At 38.8% G+C, this 18,050-nt stretch overlaps 1 protein-coding gene across 2 annotated transcripts in view; it reads right to left on the bottom strand.

The window, feature by feature from the left end:
• Window positions 1–806: 806 nt before the first annotated feature.
• Window positions 807–18,050, bottom strand: part of LOC122639757 (signal peptide peptidase-like 2) — a 29,026-nt gene continuing 11,782 nt past the window's right edge. For both annotated transcript variants that reach the window (XM_043832700.1, XM_043832699.1), the window contains exons 8-14: window positions 13,516–13,672; window positions 12,578–12,631; window positions 12,369–12,461; window positions 12,128–12,270; window positions 11,579–11,649; window positions 1,271–1,354; window positions 807–1,120 (exon numbers count right to left, since the gene is read on the bottom strand). In XM_043832700.1, the coding sequence (XP_043688635.1) occupies window positions 1,011–1,120; window positions 1,271–1,354; window positions 11,579–11,649; window positions 12,128–12,270; window positions 12,369–12,461; window positions 12,578–12,631; window positions 13,516–13,672 (712 nt within the window). In that variant the 3' untranslated portion in view covers window positions 807–1,010. The remainder of the gene's footprint in view (window positions 1,121–1,270; window positions 1,355–11,578; window positions 11,650–12,127; window positions 12,271–12,368; window positions 12,462–12,577; window positions 12,632–13,515; window positions 13,673–18,050) is intronic.

The raw sequence follows: 18,050 nt of genomic DNA, 5'->3' as shown, positions 1-18,050 counted from the left end.
ATAAAACACCAAATCAAAAGGATAAAAGAAGAACCAAACATAGATAATTTGACATCACCCAAATAAGGTAGGTATACCTTTAACATGACTTGAGGAGTTCTTGATTGAACCTCTTTTCAGTCCTCTTGATTGTCAATCTGTAAATTCCTATTCCATTGCCATCTAAAAATCCTTGGTGGTTTATAGGTTTAGTGCTTACGTTTACTGAGAAGTGAGAAGTACTTGTGCCAGGCTTATAATGAGGAGAAAAAAAATTCATATTTTCTTTATATCTTACATGGTTGATTGAGGGGGAGGGGGAATCTGGGAAAGAATCCTCACAAATCTAGGAATTATATGATCGGCCAAACTACTAGATCTTTTCTTCCCCGAGAAAATAGCATCTACAAAAATTAATTGAAAGTTGTTCCTCGAATCTTTGTATTGCATTCAATAAAATAGTTTCTAATTTTTTTCTCCCCATTCTTATACAATTTTCTTGTGCTTTAAAGACGATTTCTGTAAAATATTATCCATTCACACAAGGGAGTGAACCTCCCAATTGCTCCTACAACACATTACACAACAAACTTATCTAACAAAGCCTTTATGTCTAATAAGATATCGAAAAAGAGCATCATGGGCAGTCAGCAAAAACTTCATCCCTTCAGAGATCCACTATCCAAATAGCATCCATTCTAACATCTACCATCTCAAAGTTCTAATGGTGGACCCTAAGTCTCCGGTCGCAAGCATTCACAAACCTTGGAAGCAAGCTGCTTCTGTGCAGGTGCATTTGTAATGGTCTTAACACATCAAAATTATGCTAAATCTCTTAAAGGCTGGTACCCTGGTTGAAGTTTCAGACTTGTTCAATGATATTAATACATCCTTCAGAGTCGCGTAATTCTATTCCTACATCCACTTACAACTTTTGCTATCCTATCTCTACATTGCAATTCGTTACACTTTGTTCGGCTGTTGGTACATCCACTCTTCTATCATACACAGCAATTAGCTACACTTTCCATTCATTCGCTACACTTCTCCAGCTGAACATGCCGGCAAAGCCTCTCAGGTTCTCCTCTCGTCCATAAAATCTTGAGGTCACCTCTCTTCTTCCCCAAGGTTACAAAGGTACCTGCATCAAACAGCAGAAAATTTTGATTTCCAACAGAAATGCAATAGCTAGATCAGCAGCAATCAAGAGTTCTGAGACCCAACAAATTATTTGCAGAAATTATGGTCTCTTGGAAATTAACTGAAAGTTCGAAAATCTATTTGGACTTACCAAGCATGAAAGGAACAATGTAAAGAAGAGCTGGCTGGCCGTGTCCATCCATCAAATTCAAAGCCACATACGTAATGAGGAGACCTGTAAATCCATGCATTTTGAAGTGTCATCCTACAAGCTGGTGAACAGAGCATTACAGAACCAAAAATCATAACAACATGCACCAAATGTGAAGCATATATCCTTTTCCCAGTCTAATAGAAAATTATTCCAACAGTAAGATGGCATTTTCATTCTGTGTCTCATTCTGTCTTTCCATTTTTCTCAGCTGTTCATGGACGAAGAGGGGAAAAAGAATAAAAATAAACGGCAGGTTTTCTTTTGGAAAAGAACCCACACATCAATAAATGCACGCAAAATCACCAGCTCTTTGGTTACCATTGGATAAGAATTCACCCAACAACAGTAACTCCCCCATTGGTAATCCATTGTGTATAAATCTAACGGTTCTGACTTCTGAGAAGGTTCATGGCCATCTGATTGAGTCCAACCCAAAGACACATCCCAAGCATTTGCATAGGATCCCTCAGAACATGGAGATGTTGAAGGCCTTTTTATGCCTCTGATTTGTATCATTTAGAACCTCGTTGATGATATAGATTCCTCTTGCAAACTGAAGGTTTGGAAAGTCTTCAATGTGAGCATAGAAACCCTTATGGTCTTCTAAGATCGTAAAAGAATTTCTAGAACACCAGCTTTGGTTGCCTATCACTTACTCGATATGTGGCAACACAGTACCAGATATTCCCATATTCATGCATTTCTAAAGGGATGGCGTTCACGAATTAGTGTAAACGACCAGTTAGCTACCAGTTTTGTACATAATATATGCACATTAGGGCTGTACTTCACAGTAATATTTATACTATACAGATGTTGAAAATTGTACAAATTTTTTATGCTATCTTTGTTTTTATTATCAAAACACACCCTCAAGCAGGAGAATCACATAAATGGGCTTATTTTAGTGGAAATAAGCCTTGGGCTGGATTATAGATGTGGTGGGCCTTTGGTCCAAGGGGTTTCCATTATGATTGGAATTTTCATTGCGATTGGCCACTTTGATGGACTTAAACTAAGGGTAGGAGTTAGGAATATGGGATTTATTTTATTAGTTAGTTTAGGAGTTGATTTGATTTTGACTATTAGTTGGTGTCCTGGAAATTACAGGAATTATGTTAGTACTATTCCAGTTTGGTTTATGATAATTTTTATAGAGTTCTAGCTGGGCGACAGGTCTGTTGAATTTTAATTTTGTTTTTCAGTCTCAGTATAGGATAAGGTATTAGTCAGTCCAATTCAGTGTCAAGTCTACATATACATGTATAGGCTCAGGCCTACCCCACGGTTTACGAATTGAAGTTCCAGTTTTCCAATAAACTTTAATGTGAGTCTTTGCAGAGTGGATTGGATCCACATTTGGATTCCTGTTTGACTTTATTACTTCTATCTTCTAGTTCAATTTTCAGGACAGTTTCATCATCTACTGGTTGTTTGGTGCACCCCTGTTTTCACCTCTATTTTCAGCTTGCTCGTTATGAGCATCTCTCTCAATTCTGCATGGTATCTTCTCATATTTAATATTCTAGTTACTGGTTGGATATTCTTTCTTGAATTCCAGTCTCTAAACTTGCATTAATTTGCTCAATTCTCAGTTCAAAATACCCTAGCCTGTTTTCCTAGTTTAACTAGGACTGCCTCATCACATCACTTTCCCATTTCAGTTTCCTGAGATCTTCTGCCTATCAGTAGGGCCACCAAATCTGAACACTCGACCAGATTATTAGACCATTCTGACTTTTCTATTTTCTTGTTATAAATTTTGGTATGAATTGGGGTGGATTCCTTTTGTTACCTATCCTGCAGGGAGCAAAAGATAAGGATTGGTCTTACTGAGGAGACTGACCTCGTAACAGAATTTTTAGTTTTTCCATATCTTCCCACACATAATTTCATTCCACTCAAATAGCACTTCAAATACAAATAGATACGATCAGCCCTAACTCACACTCACCATGACTACTAAGATAACAACCCACAACGTCTACTTTCTAAAGACTCGGTCAACCACTCAACCCTTCAAAAATATCTCCAACTCCACACTACCCATTAACGTCACTCTAAACTCACTAATATGCATGTCTCTAATTTTTAAAAAACTTTAAAATAAAAAAGTGGAACACGTAACAAATTACTGCTTAAGTTGCTTAGTTTTCTCTGTGTTGGAGATCCTGTGTTGCAAATCTCTTTCTAGTTTGGGATTAGATCCGCATTAACCCCTTTCTCTCAGCATACAATACTAGTTAGAGAGAGAGAGAGAGAGAGAGAGAGAGAGAGAGAGAGAGTTGAGATTACTATAGTGCACCAAGGAATTGCCGTCTAATGTCTGCCAATGTAAAATCCAAAGACGACATTAAATGTTATAACTTTATTAAGTAACAAATTCTACATCATAAATATGCTGTGCATGGGCCCTTATTTATCTATTTACCTTTTGAATAATATAACTGTTCAACCAATGGGTCCCAGAAAATTGTAATTAGGCCAACAATCAGCTTGAACATACACTACTCCAACCATGTGTTTCCCTTGATTTATTAGAATGGTCAATGAAATTGTGCTATATCACAAAAGCAGAAAAAGACGTACAGATCTTATGTTTAAAAATTTTTAATTGCACTGATTTTGATGCATCCAATCCTTTGATCAATCCAGCTGTAAGCTGTTAATAGAGGTTTCCATATGCACATCGTAGTCAACAGCCTTAATGCATTTCTGAAAAATACTACACAACAGAGGGATTCATCTTGTTGGATGGTTCTTACTTTCATTTTGGCTGACAATTTTATATTCTGTTACTGTTTCAAGGGTAAACTACACCAAAGGTGCCCAATATTTGATAAAAGTACATCTGGGGTGCCTCAATTTTTAAAAGGGATGTTTGGGGTTCCTTTGAACTTAATCCTAACCCAAACTAAATAGATTTCCAAATTTCCCCTCTCAACCCCATTCGCACCCTGACCGGCTGACCCCATATTCACCTCCCTTTTCGTTCTTACCTCTGCGGCTCTGCCACCACTTCCACCCCCGCCATTCTGCCCCACCCCCTTACAACTGACCACCCTCACCTAACCCCTTGTAGGCTTGTAGTGACCAGCGCCCACCCCTACCCCACCTGCAACACCCCTTTTCGAAGCTTGATTGGAGTAAATTTTGACAGCATTCGTGCGAGTGTCGGATTCATCTCCCGGACTCCCAAGTCATCGTTGAAGTCGTCATTGCTCAACACCCCCCCCTCTCTTTCTGTCCTACTTTACCTAATTCTTTCAGACAGGAAACTTAAGAATCAAATTAAGCTTTCTAGACGGTCTGGATTTGCAGAGAAACATCGAAAAACGGAACGAAAATGATCTCGGCTCATTGATTCTCTTAGATTTGATGGAAGGAGGGGAGACCGGTGGTGGCGGCAGCAGAGGTCCAGCTCCGTTTCTTCTGAAGACCTATGAGATGGTCGATGACTCGGCCACCGACGAAATCGTGTCATGAAGTGCTAACAAGAACAGCTTTATTGTCTGAAACCCACCTGATTTCGCTGCTCCTCTCCTCCCCACTTATTTCAAGCACAACAATTTCTCTAGCTTCATCAGGCAGCTCAACACCTATTTAAGATCTCTACATAATTGTCCTATATATATTTGTTTTCTTTTCCCTCTTATATCGCTTTCTGTTTAGATGCCATCGATTGCTTCTGAAATTTGTTCATCAAGGTGGGTGTTTCTGCTTAACCCACTTCATTTCCAATAGAGAAGAGAATTGAGCAATTTCGTTAAACAGAGTTTGTGTTCAGTCTCGAATCGATCAGAGGATGTGGAATGCTTTCTAGTGGTCTTGAGTTGAAGAAAGTGTCGGATGCAAACGAAGACTCAGACTTTCATAGGGGTAAGAATACAACCAAGGAGTAGAATTACTTGTTCGTTTGATGTTTACAGAGGAGAAAGAGACAACAATTTTTATGGATTCGAACAATAAAGAAGAGAAATTAATAAATAAAAGTGAAACACATTGAAGGCTAGGATAAAAATTTCATCCAGTCATGAGCGTAGGCTTAGGAACAAGGTCGGAGCCTTTGTTGGAAAACTCACATGGAGACGAGGAGGGGGTGGATTGGCCACATGGGAATGATGAGGATGTGGGGTGAGGTTTATAAATGAAAGGGGTGTGCTGGGGGCCAGGCAGGGGAGCATGGTGGTGGCGACGGCGGCGGTGATGGAGATGAAGGTAAAATGGGATCAGTCCTCAAGGGTGGGAGTGGAGTTGAAACTTGAAAGGGGTAAATTTGGAAATATTTTTAATTTAGAATAGGACTAAGTTTAAAGGAACCCCAAACAACCCTTTTAAAACTTGAGGCATCCCAGAAGTACTTTTATCAAATATTGGGCACCTCAGGTAAAATTTACCCTTGTTTCAAATAGATATCCACAGCAATACTGATGTTGGAATCAAGACAGCAAAGGAATAATAGTTGTGTTGTTTTCACATTTCATGGGGTTAATATTGCGATGTTAATCATCTTTAAGGGTTACTTAAGGTTACATTAGTTACTTTTTTCAGTAAGTTTGTAATGTAGTTCTGGTTTGATGACTCAAATCAGTAGCCAAACAAGATCTTTTCAAATCCAGATTTGGGGAGATTATTAATAACACAAAATCAGATGGATGGATGGGTCTCTAATCATGGAACTAAATCTCGGTTTTGCAAGAAACTGAGACAAGATATCATGCGACTTTAAAAAGTTCCATGTTTCAACCAAATTTCGCAAGTTTCGACCCGAACAAATATACAAGTGTCACTTATTATCCCCATCGAAACTTGAGGTGAGTATGTTTTTTTATATTTGTTACTTCATTTATTTAAGATATTATTCATAAGTAAGCAAATACCCTTTACTTGAATCCAATAAAAATAGTTAAAAAATAAAATTCCAAAAGGATAAAAAGTCAACCCCCTAGTTCAAGAACAAAATCTGGATTTTCGGCTGTAGGTGAAGTAGTCTCTTTCCCACGGTCGGAACTGCAAGAGCCAAAGAGCGAGTAAGGTCTACTCCACGTAGCCAAGTCTTGTCAAAGCCCAAGATTCAGGCGAGCAGCAAGTTAGCGAAGGAAGGGAAAAGATGGAAGAGAAAAGGCTATGGGAACTAGTGAAGAAAGCTCCAAGCCGGTATACAGCGAAAGCTTTGCAACAAATCCAAGATTGCTTAAATCTGATTTATATTGAAGGAGTCAAGCTCCGGTCAAACTTAATTTGGTGTGCGCGAATGCTGTTCAAAATCGCTCTGAATGAAAACATTTTTTTAGACATCAAAACAAATGAATATTTTACCACACTTTTGGTTTTTAGCAATGTTTTACCATATTAAGATTTATGAAACTTTTATCTTTGAGAAAAACTCAAGCATTAGACAGTTGAAATTGCACCTACCGCCGAAAATCCTGTTTTTGTCTTTGAACTGGGGGGTTGACTTTTTATCCTTTTAGAATTTGATTTTGTAACTATTTTTATTGGATTCAAAAAGGGGATATTTGCTTATTTATGAATAATATCTTAAGTAAATGAAGTAACAAATATAAAACCATTTACATGGGTCAAAAACCACAAGTACCATTTTAAGTGTTTTTTTTGTGTGTGTGTGAAAAGAGTTCATGCATTGTGTTTAGAATGACAAAAATAGGCTGTATACAAAAAATCTGATTAAAAAAAAAGCATTTCTGGGCCTCAAAACCACCAACTTAAGTTGGCTGGGAAAAATCACAGGTCTCGACCATATCTCGGTTTCTGGCTGGTCAAAACCCGAGTTTTAGAACCTTGTCTGTAATCAAGGTCGAGTGCAAGGAATATGGAGGTGAAGGTTTATTGAAAGTTTCAACTCAATCGAATGATTAGATCAGCAATTATAGATGATCCCTAGTAGCAATAGGAATATAGGATTACTGAATTAGGGGTAAAATAGCAATTTAACTACTGTAATTAGGGTTCAGAGGTTGAAGATAGGTTGCAAGTTTCAGACATGAAAATAACCTATAAACAGTAACTTAATAGGTTCAGCAAATCAGAGCTAGAATCAAATCAGTCTTTTGCTTGATTGCTTGAATAACATGTAAATTCAAGATTTAGTAAAAAATGTAGAAGTTGTGATTACTAGGAATAGAATTATAGAAAAGACAAACTGACAAAGTTAGATCACCTAAATAGGCTTATTGGGTTATATATGTGTTTGGCCTTCAGTCCAATGGTTTTCATTGTAATGGGCCACTTTAGTGGGCCTATAATATGGATATAAGCTAGGCATACAAGATTACTTAGTTAAGTGCCTTTATTTCTTTATTTTAATTGTTATTAAATTTTTTAGTTAGGCTGGATTAGGATTCTATAAGTCCAGCCCTGTTTTGAGTTAGTTTTCTTTATTATTTTCGTTTCCCACTTAGTTTAGGTTACCTTATTAGTTAAGGATTTGGTTAGGCCTTTCCTTTTCAGTGTAGTCTAATTTTGAGTCTTCTATATAAGTTTGTAAGTACACAAATTTGATAAATAAAGTTGCTGCTTTTGCTGCTCTTCTTCATGTTTGAAGATACCTTGTGTTTGATCAAGGAATCCCTTGTGTACGATCAAGGTCTAGGTTGGTGTTTGATCCAATCTAACCACCTTGCAGTGTGAAGCCCGAGTGTTACTTTCTGTTGTTATTATTCCATCATCTTCTTCCTTGATTAACAAGTCTTCTTCTATTTTCTTGCAACTAGATCCTATCTTTTAGAAGTTCATATGCAACACTTTTTTTGAGATTAAACAAATCAGCCATCTGATTTGACTGAAACTTTTAACTGAATCTTAAAAACCCTAACTTGAGATCTTGATTCAAGTTTCACTCAATTCTGACCAGCTGATTGGCTGCTGGAGTGAAATCTCTATTTTATCCTTTGCCTTGTTAAAACCCTGTTTTCAGATAAAAACAGTATGGATATAAAACATGTGACTGAGCTGCAAGGCAAGGGACAAGAGTGTGCCTCACAGGTCAGTCACAAGGTGCATGCCTGAGGCAAGAACCTTAATAACATTGATCCTTAGTGAAAAATATGTCTAAGGCTATAAGCTACAAGCATATACATGATGGAAACTCCTAGTTAGCTCCACGAGACCTTTTTAATAAGTTTCAAATGGTGTTTCTACGACTTAAAAGTTGGATACAATGCTTCTTTCGACATCTGAGGCATTAACGAAGATATAACTCACTTCTACCCAAGATCCCAGCATCACAATTCCATTTCTGTCCAAATTTCGGAGTAAATGGGCTTCTAAATGCAGTATGCCTAGAATGAGTTAGTTATCGGGCCATAAGCATTCATAGGTTTGGTTTTTATAGATTCAGCACCCAGTAATCAAACTACTTTGCCCCCGTTGTTAGATTTGCTTGAAGGGGGAATGAGATAACTGCATATAAACCATAGTTGTCACGGCGTCTAGGCAACCGAGACGTTGGAGGGGGTCCAGATGCAAGACGGCACCAACAAGGCGACCAAGGCACCTGGACGCCTAGGTGACGCCTTGACAACATAAACCTCTTCCAGCAATGCAAGTATCTGTCAAATAATGCATTATTCACATCAATATAATGGTCATTTATAGCTGCAATGGCAAGTAGAAGTCAAACTGTCTTAAATCATAGAGGAGTTAGAAGAGACACAGACGGAATAGCCCCACTGATCTTTCACGGATTCTCAACGCCCTAAAAGATTGATAAATTTTATTTAGGAGTTAGGCTCATAAGTGAAAACTTCGGAGAAACCTAGGATTTGTTCGTATCTTTATCTTCTCCTGATTCTTTTCCCCTAATCTCCATGTGCTCCTCCTCTTACCTGGGTGATAATTCAGTTTCATCTCTTCTACAAAATCTGATTTCTTTTTCTTCTCTAGTTCCACAAACAACAACTAGATTCCTAACCTGTATTTTTGTAGATCGGAACCACAATGCTTCTCTTCCATTCCTATGGTATTTTCCTTGCGCTCATAATCTTGTTAAACAGATTGGTTAACCAAGATAAACCACATAATCCTAAGCTCTTCCACACTTCTAACGGGACCCCATCTTGGCTTGGTGCCTTGCGTACTTTCAGCTTTCTCAAGGCTTCTCTAACTTCAGATGCCGAAACCTATCGCATATATCTATGGTGAGTGGTGTCTTGATGAGTAATGCAGTCTTCCGGGCCACTATTAATTGAAATGTCTCCATTTAGTAGGCTGCAGAAATACTCTTCCCATCTCTTCATAATGTCCTCACCCGTTACTAGCACTTTACCACTATCACTTTTAATAATCTAACATGGTCGAAGTCTCTACTCTTCCTTTCCCTCATTTTAGCTATTTAATAGATAGTTTTTTCTCCTTCCTTTGTGTTCAGGTGGTTATATAGATCTTAATACTTCTTTGCCCTTGCTTCCACAATCTTCTTAGCTTCATTTCTGGCCATATTATACTTTTTTGGATCCTCTACATCCTTAGTCCTTTACCAAGTCTTACAGCTAGCTTTCTTAGTCTATATGGCTGCTTGAACCTCATCATACCACCAACAAGACTCCCTAGTGGGATAACGCTTTCCTTTCAATTCCCTTAGGAAATCTTTAGCAACCTTAATACAAGTCATCATCTCATTCCACATAGTGCTAGTGTCTCCCTTAAGGACCCACTTTCCTTGTTTGGCCATTTTTTCAGTGAATGAATTCAAGGTAACCCCCTTTAAGCTCCACCACACCTTATCCTAGGGCAAATAAGTTCCCCTTTCTTACGATCCTGCAAAGTGAGGCATCTTTCCATGACCACTAGTCTATGTTGAGCGGATAGGCTCTCTTGCCTAGAATAACCTTACGGTCCTTCCATTGTGATCTATCAGAACTTTTAGTTAAGAAGAAATCAATTTGGCTACTATGACCCTCACTTTTATAGGTAACTATATGCTCCTCTGTATCTTCATTCCTCTCACCAAAAACCATAACCTCTATGTACACCTTCGTAGCCTTTACGGTCTCTCCCAACATGTCCATTCAGATCACCCCCTGTAATTATTTTTTCCCCTTGGTCAAAACCTTGCACTAAACCATTCACATGTTCCCAAAATTGTAACTTACTACTGTCATCCAATCCTACTTGGGGTGCATATGAGCTAATTATATTGACAACCTCCTTCCTCCAGCACAAGCTTGATGGATATAATCTTATCACCCAATCTTTGAACGTCCACCATATCATTCTTTAAGTCTTTATCCACTACTATTCCCACTCTGTTTCTATTACTTTAATCCCATGTATACCAAAGTTTAAAGTCGTCAACTCCTTAGCTTTGTTACCCTTCCATCTAGTCTCTTGAATACAGGCTGTGTATCAATCCATCTTCTTCTCATAACCTCTATTAATTCTAGACTCTTAATCTGAACACAGGCTGTATTAATCCATCTTCTTCTCATGACCTCTATTAATTCTAGACTCTTACCCGTTAAAGAACCAATGTTCCAAGATGCTAACCTAATCCTATGTTTTTGCTTTTGAACTGGCTTCTTTACCCGCACTCAATCACTCATCCTCCGTGTGAGAACCCTTGCCTACTTATCACCGCATCAGGGCCTGACACGGCGCTTACTGGGTACACCCTAGCATAAGGTCGATAGGACATAAACCTAATCACTAGATACACTCATAAAATAGGATCCATCTAAAAAGGAGATTGCCTTAGTATAACACGGTGCCGGCTGCCTACCTGACGCACTAAAGAATAAATATAAAAATAATATAATATAATATAATAGATTAGCAAACCCCAAATTCACAAATCAATTATTCTGTTCTTATATCCTAACTCTTGTTTAAAACTCATTTCAAATTGCATTTTACTTTCTCCAATACCTTAAGGCCATTGATTTCACCCCCTTGCTTTTCTATCATGTTTTATTATCCTTTGCCTTAATTTCTCGCTTCTAAGAGACCTATAACCATAGTTGTCCACCTAGGCGTCCAGGTGCCTTGATTGCCTTGTTGGTTTTGCCTTGCTTCCAAGCCTGCGCCAATGCCTTGGGTCGCCTAGACGCCGTGACAACTATGCATATAACCACATTTTTTTTTCTACTATTTAGGACTGCAAACTTGTAGGGTAAGATTCTCGCCGGGCCTTATTAATCACATATGGACCTAGATGGAGTGGTACAGGATTCAAGTCTCGAGTCGCAAGGTAGTTGGAAAAAGGCCTCAATGAGTTGAGTGGTGTACCTAAACCATATGCGACCATTGACCATAGGAAGTATCCAGCTCGAAGATTCTTCTTTGCCAGCCAATCATACCTGCAACAATGACCCATTATTAATTTAAACTAGAAGCAGATAATAATTGAACGACAAACACTAAAACAGCCAAAACACATTATTTGATTAATTTCCTTCAATTTGCATATAGAGATGAGGAGATTGAACAAGAATGAATATGTTGTTTTGCAAGAATAAGTGATGAATCCTTCCATATTAAAAACTAAACCTATGAGAGGACGCTGATTATGTTCTTTGAATATAACAGGGTCAGGATGCCATTTATACATGTTTCTATACAAGGCAGCTGGGCTGACAACAAAAAGAAAGAGATGGTTCTAGCTTCTACGTGTTTTCTTCACAAGCAAGGGTGGCACCAACATCAATCATCTAGAGGACACCTTATCAGGTGGACTGTCTAGAATTGCCATTTCAATCCTCACATACAGAAAAAAAAAACAGTGCTACTGGCATTAAAAGCATCATAAATGTTCAAGACAGGGTCCAGAGTTTCAACCTCAATGAAAAAGCAATTAGCAACCCTGGTATAAGGATGTCACCAAATCCAATAATGCTGTAACCACCCCAGGGATCAAACATGCGTGGGATCTTCAGTAACATTGGAATACCATCCTCACCACTTCTATCACCACGAGCAACCTACAGAGGAAATGAGCAATCAACATAACTAAATATCAAAATCCTTAAAAACCAGAAACTACGCAGCATTTTGCAAAAGGTTTTGAAGAATAACTCACCACAATCATTACACTTTCATGGAACATCATCGTAGAAGCAAACACCCAGAAGATGTCGTACAAGAAAGCACAACCGAGAAGCACTGTGCCCACCTGATTTCCACAGTAAGATTAGAAATCATGTAAAAGCAAACCAACTCAATTAAAAAACATCATCTTCAAAGTGCTTTGTGTGTGTATGTGAAGCCATAGTAAGTCTGAACCATCACCTTGAGATTAGGTACATGAACAATCTGAAGAACTGTAAGTATCAGTGCAATCCCCTGATTGAAATTGAAAAAAACAAAAGAGCACATTAGGAGCACGAAAAAAATTTCAGTCATGTAAGGGACAATTACATGAAACATAAATCTCAGTTTTGTTCATACTTTCTTCTATGTTCCCCAGAATAGATACAGATAATAACTTTGACATAAAATTGTGGCATATATGTCTTACTTTCCTCAAGTCCAGGACACTGGATGAATATAAGCACCCCAACCAGAATGCTGGATACTATCAATCTATTCTTTTCCCTTACTTTTTAAAGCAACTGATATGTTAATAATATGCACATCATTAAGCTTCTACTATTTTGTTGAGAAAAGGCTGTACACACTGCTGGTGTGTACTGCCTTTGTGCAGTCGCTCCCCCTAACATTCTCTCTCCTCCCTGACATGTTGGCCCCCCCCCCCCTGTATATGAATGTGAGGCACCCCCTCCCGTGCTTCCATTGGCCTGGCATGGGAGATTCCATCCCACACCGGTAGCGTGTAAATCTCTGCTCTATATTGTTCATAAAATTGCCTTCTTTTTTTTCATATACAAAACATATAAAAACTTATGTTTTGGGTTCTCGCACCACTTTGGTACTGGCGATGTCAATTAAGCTATTCAATGCAAATTTCTTGGCTTCCATAGATAATTTTCTATGGTGCATAATGACGCATTTAAGATTAATTCCTCTATTTGAATCTACACAGGCAAAAAATACTGTTCTCATGTTTATGCAACAGGTTCAATATGCTAAAAATAACTCGGAAAATTGATGTGGAGCTTATACAAGTTGAAATCATGAACATTCAATATTTCAATGGAACTCAGAGAAGTATAAATCAGCGAGAACCTAGATGATAAGTTAATAACAAGAAGAAGCATTAATCTTACAAGGATATCTTGACCTATCCAAGCAAAAGAGATGCGGCGATACACTGCCCAAGAAACAGCAAATGCTATGCAGAACGGAGTAACAGCCAACGTAAGGTAAGAAACAGCTCCAAAGAACGGCACTTTAATAAATGTTTCTCCAGCGCTTCTAAACCACCTGGAAGTTCATATGCTTAGTCACTTCCACAGTCAAATTTTTGTATAAGTTGATACAAGTGCTGACATCCAATAAAAGAGCACATCAAGCAAGTATATCTGACAGAAAACAATCTTTAAGCATAAATTCTTTCTTTTTTATTCTTTCCCAGTCTTCCTGGTTAATGATTTTACTGATGTAAGGAAAGACATTATACCATATACACAGAAGCTCACCATTGTTTGTAATTTAAGACAAAATTAACATATGTTCTTCAGATTGTTTAATGAACCAATGCAAAACTCTACCGATTATCTGAAACAATACTAAAATCCAAATTCAAATATAATAGGACCAGGCTCTTGAAATATCTATAAATATCCATTGAGCCAACATCAGATATCTCACTATGGCCCCATATAAGAATTAATAATGCCAACTATTGGGATATCCACGCATAAGGCAAAAAGAATAGTCCCACATCGGATATGAAAAGGGATGTGGGTGGGTTAATATGTACTTGGGCACCCTCTCCTTAACAGCTAGCTTTTGAGGATGAGACCCAAGTCCCTAACAAGTGGTATCAGAGCCAGGGCGTAGAAATTCCCGTTTGGCCGAGGGTTCTCGGTGTTTGATCTTAGGCTCCACGTCAGCTCCCGCATGGAGGGGGAGATCGGGATCTCAGGCTCCACGTGTTTGCCATCCGCGTGGAGGGGGAGATTGTTGGGATATCCACGCATAAGGCAAAAAAAATAGTCCCACATCGGATATGAAAGGGGATGTGAGTGGGTTAATAGGTACTTGGGCACCCTCTCCGTAACGGCTAGCTTTTGAGGATGAGACCTAAGTCCCTAACAAGTGGTATGTGTGTCTCGAATTCTTGGACCCGTTTCGAAGAATGACCCACTCCGACATTTTTTGGGGGTTTTTCGTTTTAGGGTTTCAGGGAGAGAGCAGCAACTCCGTTTTGGGTGTTCTTGAGAGCTCTCTATTGTAACTTTCTCCGATTTACATAGTGAAACAGCTTCGCCTTCACCTTCGCCTTCGCCTATGGATGTAGCACACCATACTGGTTTGTAACCACGTTAAATCTTTGTGTTATCTTGCTCTGTTTTTGTTTCTTTTCGTGTTTTGGTTGATGTTTTGCTCTAACAAACTGGTATCAAAGCCCTTGGTTGCTTCGATCACTGCATCCATGGCTCCTACATCAATGAAATATGATATTGACAAGTTCGATGGCAACATTAGCTTTAGCTTATGGCAGGTTCGGATGATGGCTGTTCTTACATAGCAAGACTTGAGGGAAGCCCTATTTGGGAAGGCGAAGAAACCTGCATCTATGTCCAAGGAGGAGTGGAACAAGATGGATATTAAAGCTCTTTCGGCTATCCAGTTATGTCTTTCAAATGATGTTTTGCAAGAAGTTCTCTCAGAGAAGACAGCTGCTGAGTTGTGGGCGAAGTTAGAGAACCTGTATCTCACCATATCTCTCACCAACAAGTTGGGATTAGAGCAACAGTTGTATACCCTTCGTATGGGTGAAGGTAGCTCACTTAAATCCCATATTTCTGATTTCAATTCTATTGTTACTGATTTAAAAGCAATAGATGTGAAGTTTGATGATGAAGATTTAGCCATGTTATTGTTATGTTCTCTGCCTCCATCATATAAGAATTTTAGGGACACCATGATTTATGGTAGGGAGACCATCTCTGTTGAGGATGTAAAAACGTATCTGCTAAGCAAGCAGAAAATTGATGATGAGTTGACATCAAGTAAATCTGAGGGTGTTCGTTTGGTGGTTAGGGGATAACTTTTGAAAGGGGTTCAAACAGTGACAAGAAGAAGGCTAAGTCAAAATCTAGGCATAAGAATTTGTCCTGCAACTACTGCAAGAAGAGGCACATTAAATCTGAATGTTACAAGCTTTTAAATAAGCAAAAGGCAAGTGATGGTGCCCAAAACCAACAGAAGAAAGAAAACTCTGTAGAGGCTCGTATTGTTGAAGATGAGCGCAAATCTGAGATGCTTTTGGTGACTGATGACAGAATCAGATCACAGGATGAATGGATTCTTGATTCTGGGTGTTCCTACCATATGTGTCCCAACCGTGAATGGTTCTCCACATATGAATTAATTCAAGGTGGAGTTGTGTTGATGGGAACCAATGCTTCTTGTTAAAACAGTTGGAAAGGGGACAGTCAGAATTAAGATGCATGATGGCATTATCAGAACCTTGTCTAATGTCAGGCATGTTCCTGACTTGAAGAAGAATCTCATCAGTTTAGGCACTCTTGATTCAAATGGGTGCAAATATACAGCTGAAGGTGGAGTCATGCGGATCAGCAAGGGTGCTCTCTTGTTGATGAAAGGAATGAAGATTGGCAGTTTGTATGTGTTGTTGCAGCAGCTTCATCATCTATGTCCGAGTCGGATGTCACAAATTTATGGCACATGAGGTTGGGCCATAGAGTGAAAGAGGGATGGCATCAATGAGTAAAAGGGGTCTATTATGTGGTCAGAGTACAGGTAAAATGGAGTTCTGTGAGCATTGTGTGTTTGGGAAGCAGAAGAGGGTCAGCTTCAGTACTGCTATTCAAAGGACCAAAGGAACTCTAGACCACATTCATTCAGATCTTTGGGGACCATGGTTCCCTCAAAGGGGAACAGTGCTAGATATCTGCTCACTTTCATTGATGATTTTTCTAGGAAGGTCTGGGTCTATTTCTTGAAGCACAAAAATGAAGTATTTGTCACTTTTAAGCAATGGAAAATTTTTCTTGAGAAGCAGACCGGGAAGCAAATTAAGAGGTTGAGAACCGACAACGGCCTAAAATTTTGTGAAGGTGATTTCAATGAGTTCTGCAAGAATGAGGGGATTGCAAGACACCACACAGTTGTGAAGACACCTCAACAAAATGGAGTGGTAGAACGTATGAACAGAACCTTGTTAGAAAAGGCAAGGTGTATGTTGTCAAATGCAGGATTGGGAAAGGAATTCTGGGCAGAAGCAGTAAACACAGCAACTTGGTTGGTAAATAGGTTTCCTTGCACAGCTATTGAGTGTAAGACTCCAGAGGAGGTTTGGTCAGGTAAGCCTGCCGACTACTCAAATGTAAATATTTTTGGATGTCCTGCTTATGCACATGTGAATGATGGGAAGTTGGAACCTAGGGCCAAGAAATGTATTTTTCTTGGATATGGATCTGGAGTGAAGGGATTCAGGTTGTGGTGTCCTGATCCAAAGTCTCCTAAATTTTTTATTAGCAGAGATGTTACTTTTGATGAGTCTGCTATGTTGCATCCTAGGAAAGAAAGTCATGTTCAGTATGATGAAAGCTAGAAAAATTCTGAGGAGAAGGTGGAGTTTGAAATTGATGGTCCATCTTCAAACAAAACACAACCTACTTTAGCTCAGTTGTTTCACTGAAGAAGATGAAGCTCAAGGGGATAAAAAAGAAGAGCGGTATAGCATTGCCAAGCATAGACCAAGGAGGAATATCAGACCACCACAAAAATATGGGCATGCTGAAATTGTTGCTTATGCATTGTCTGTTGCAGATACAATTGAAAATAGTGAGCCTGCAACATATTCTGAAGCTATCTCTTCAGTTGATTCCACCAAATGGTTGATTGCCATGAATGAGGAGATTGAATCTCTTCACAAAAATCAGACTTGGGAGCTTGTCAAGCCGCCAAGAGGGAAGAAAATTGTTGGCTGCAATGGGTCTTCAAGAAGAAGGAATCTACTTCAAGTGTTGAAGATGCTAGGTACAAGGCAAGATTGGTTGCAAAGGGCTACAGTCAGGTATATGGTGTTGATTTTAATGATGTTTTCTCACCTGTTGTTAACCATAGCTTTATTCGTGTTTTGCTTGCTTTAGTTGCCATGCATGATTTGGAGTTGGAGCAACTCGATGTGAAAACAACATTCTTGCATGGTGAATTGGAAGAACAAATTTATATGCATCAACCTGAGGGTTTTGTTACTGAGGGTAAGGAGGACCATGTATGCTTATTGAAGAAGTCCCTATATGGTTTGAAGCAGTCTCCTAGACAGTGGTATAGGAGGTTTGATTCTGTTAATGCAAGTTTTGATTACAATAGGTGCCAACATGACTGTTGTGTATATTTCAGAGAACTCTTGGATGGCTCATTCATATATTTGTTGCTATATAATGATGATATGTTGATTGCAGCTAAAGATATGAATGAGATTAACAGGTTGAAGCAACAGTTAAATTCTGAATTTGAGATGAAGGATTTGGGGGCAACAAGGAAGATTCTTGGTATGGAAATTAAGAGGGATAGAAAAGCAGGGAGGCTGTGGCTATCTCAACAGAAATACATTGAGAAGGTAATGGAGCGTTTTGGAATGAAAGATGCCAAACCTGTAAGT

This window comes from Telopea speciosissima, chromosome 9 (genome assembly GCF_018873765.1).
Source record: "Telopea speciosissima isolate NSW1024214 ecotype Mountain lineage chromosome 9, Tspe_v1, whole genome shotgun sequence".
NCBI classification, from domain to species: domain Eukaryota; kingdom Viridiplantae; phylum Streptophyta; class Magnoliopsida; order Proteales; family Proteaceae; genus Telopea; species Telopea speciosissima.
This window is presented reverse-complemented; position numbering and strand designations above follow the sequence as displayed.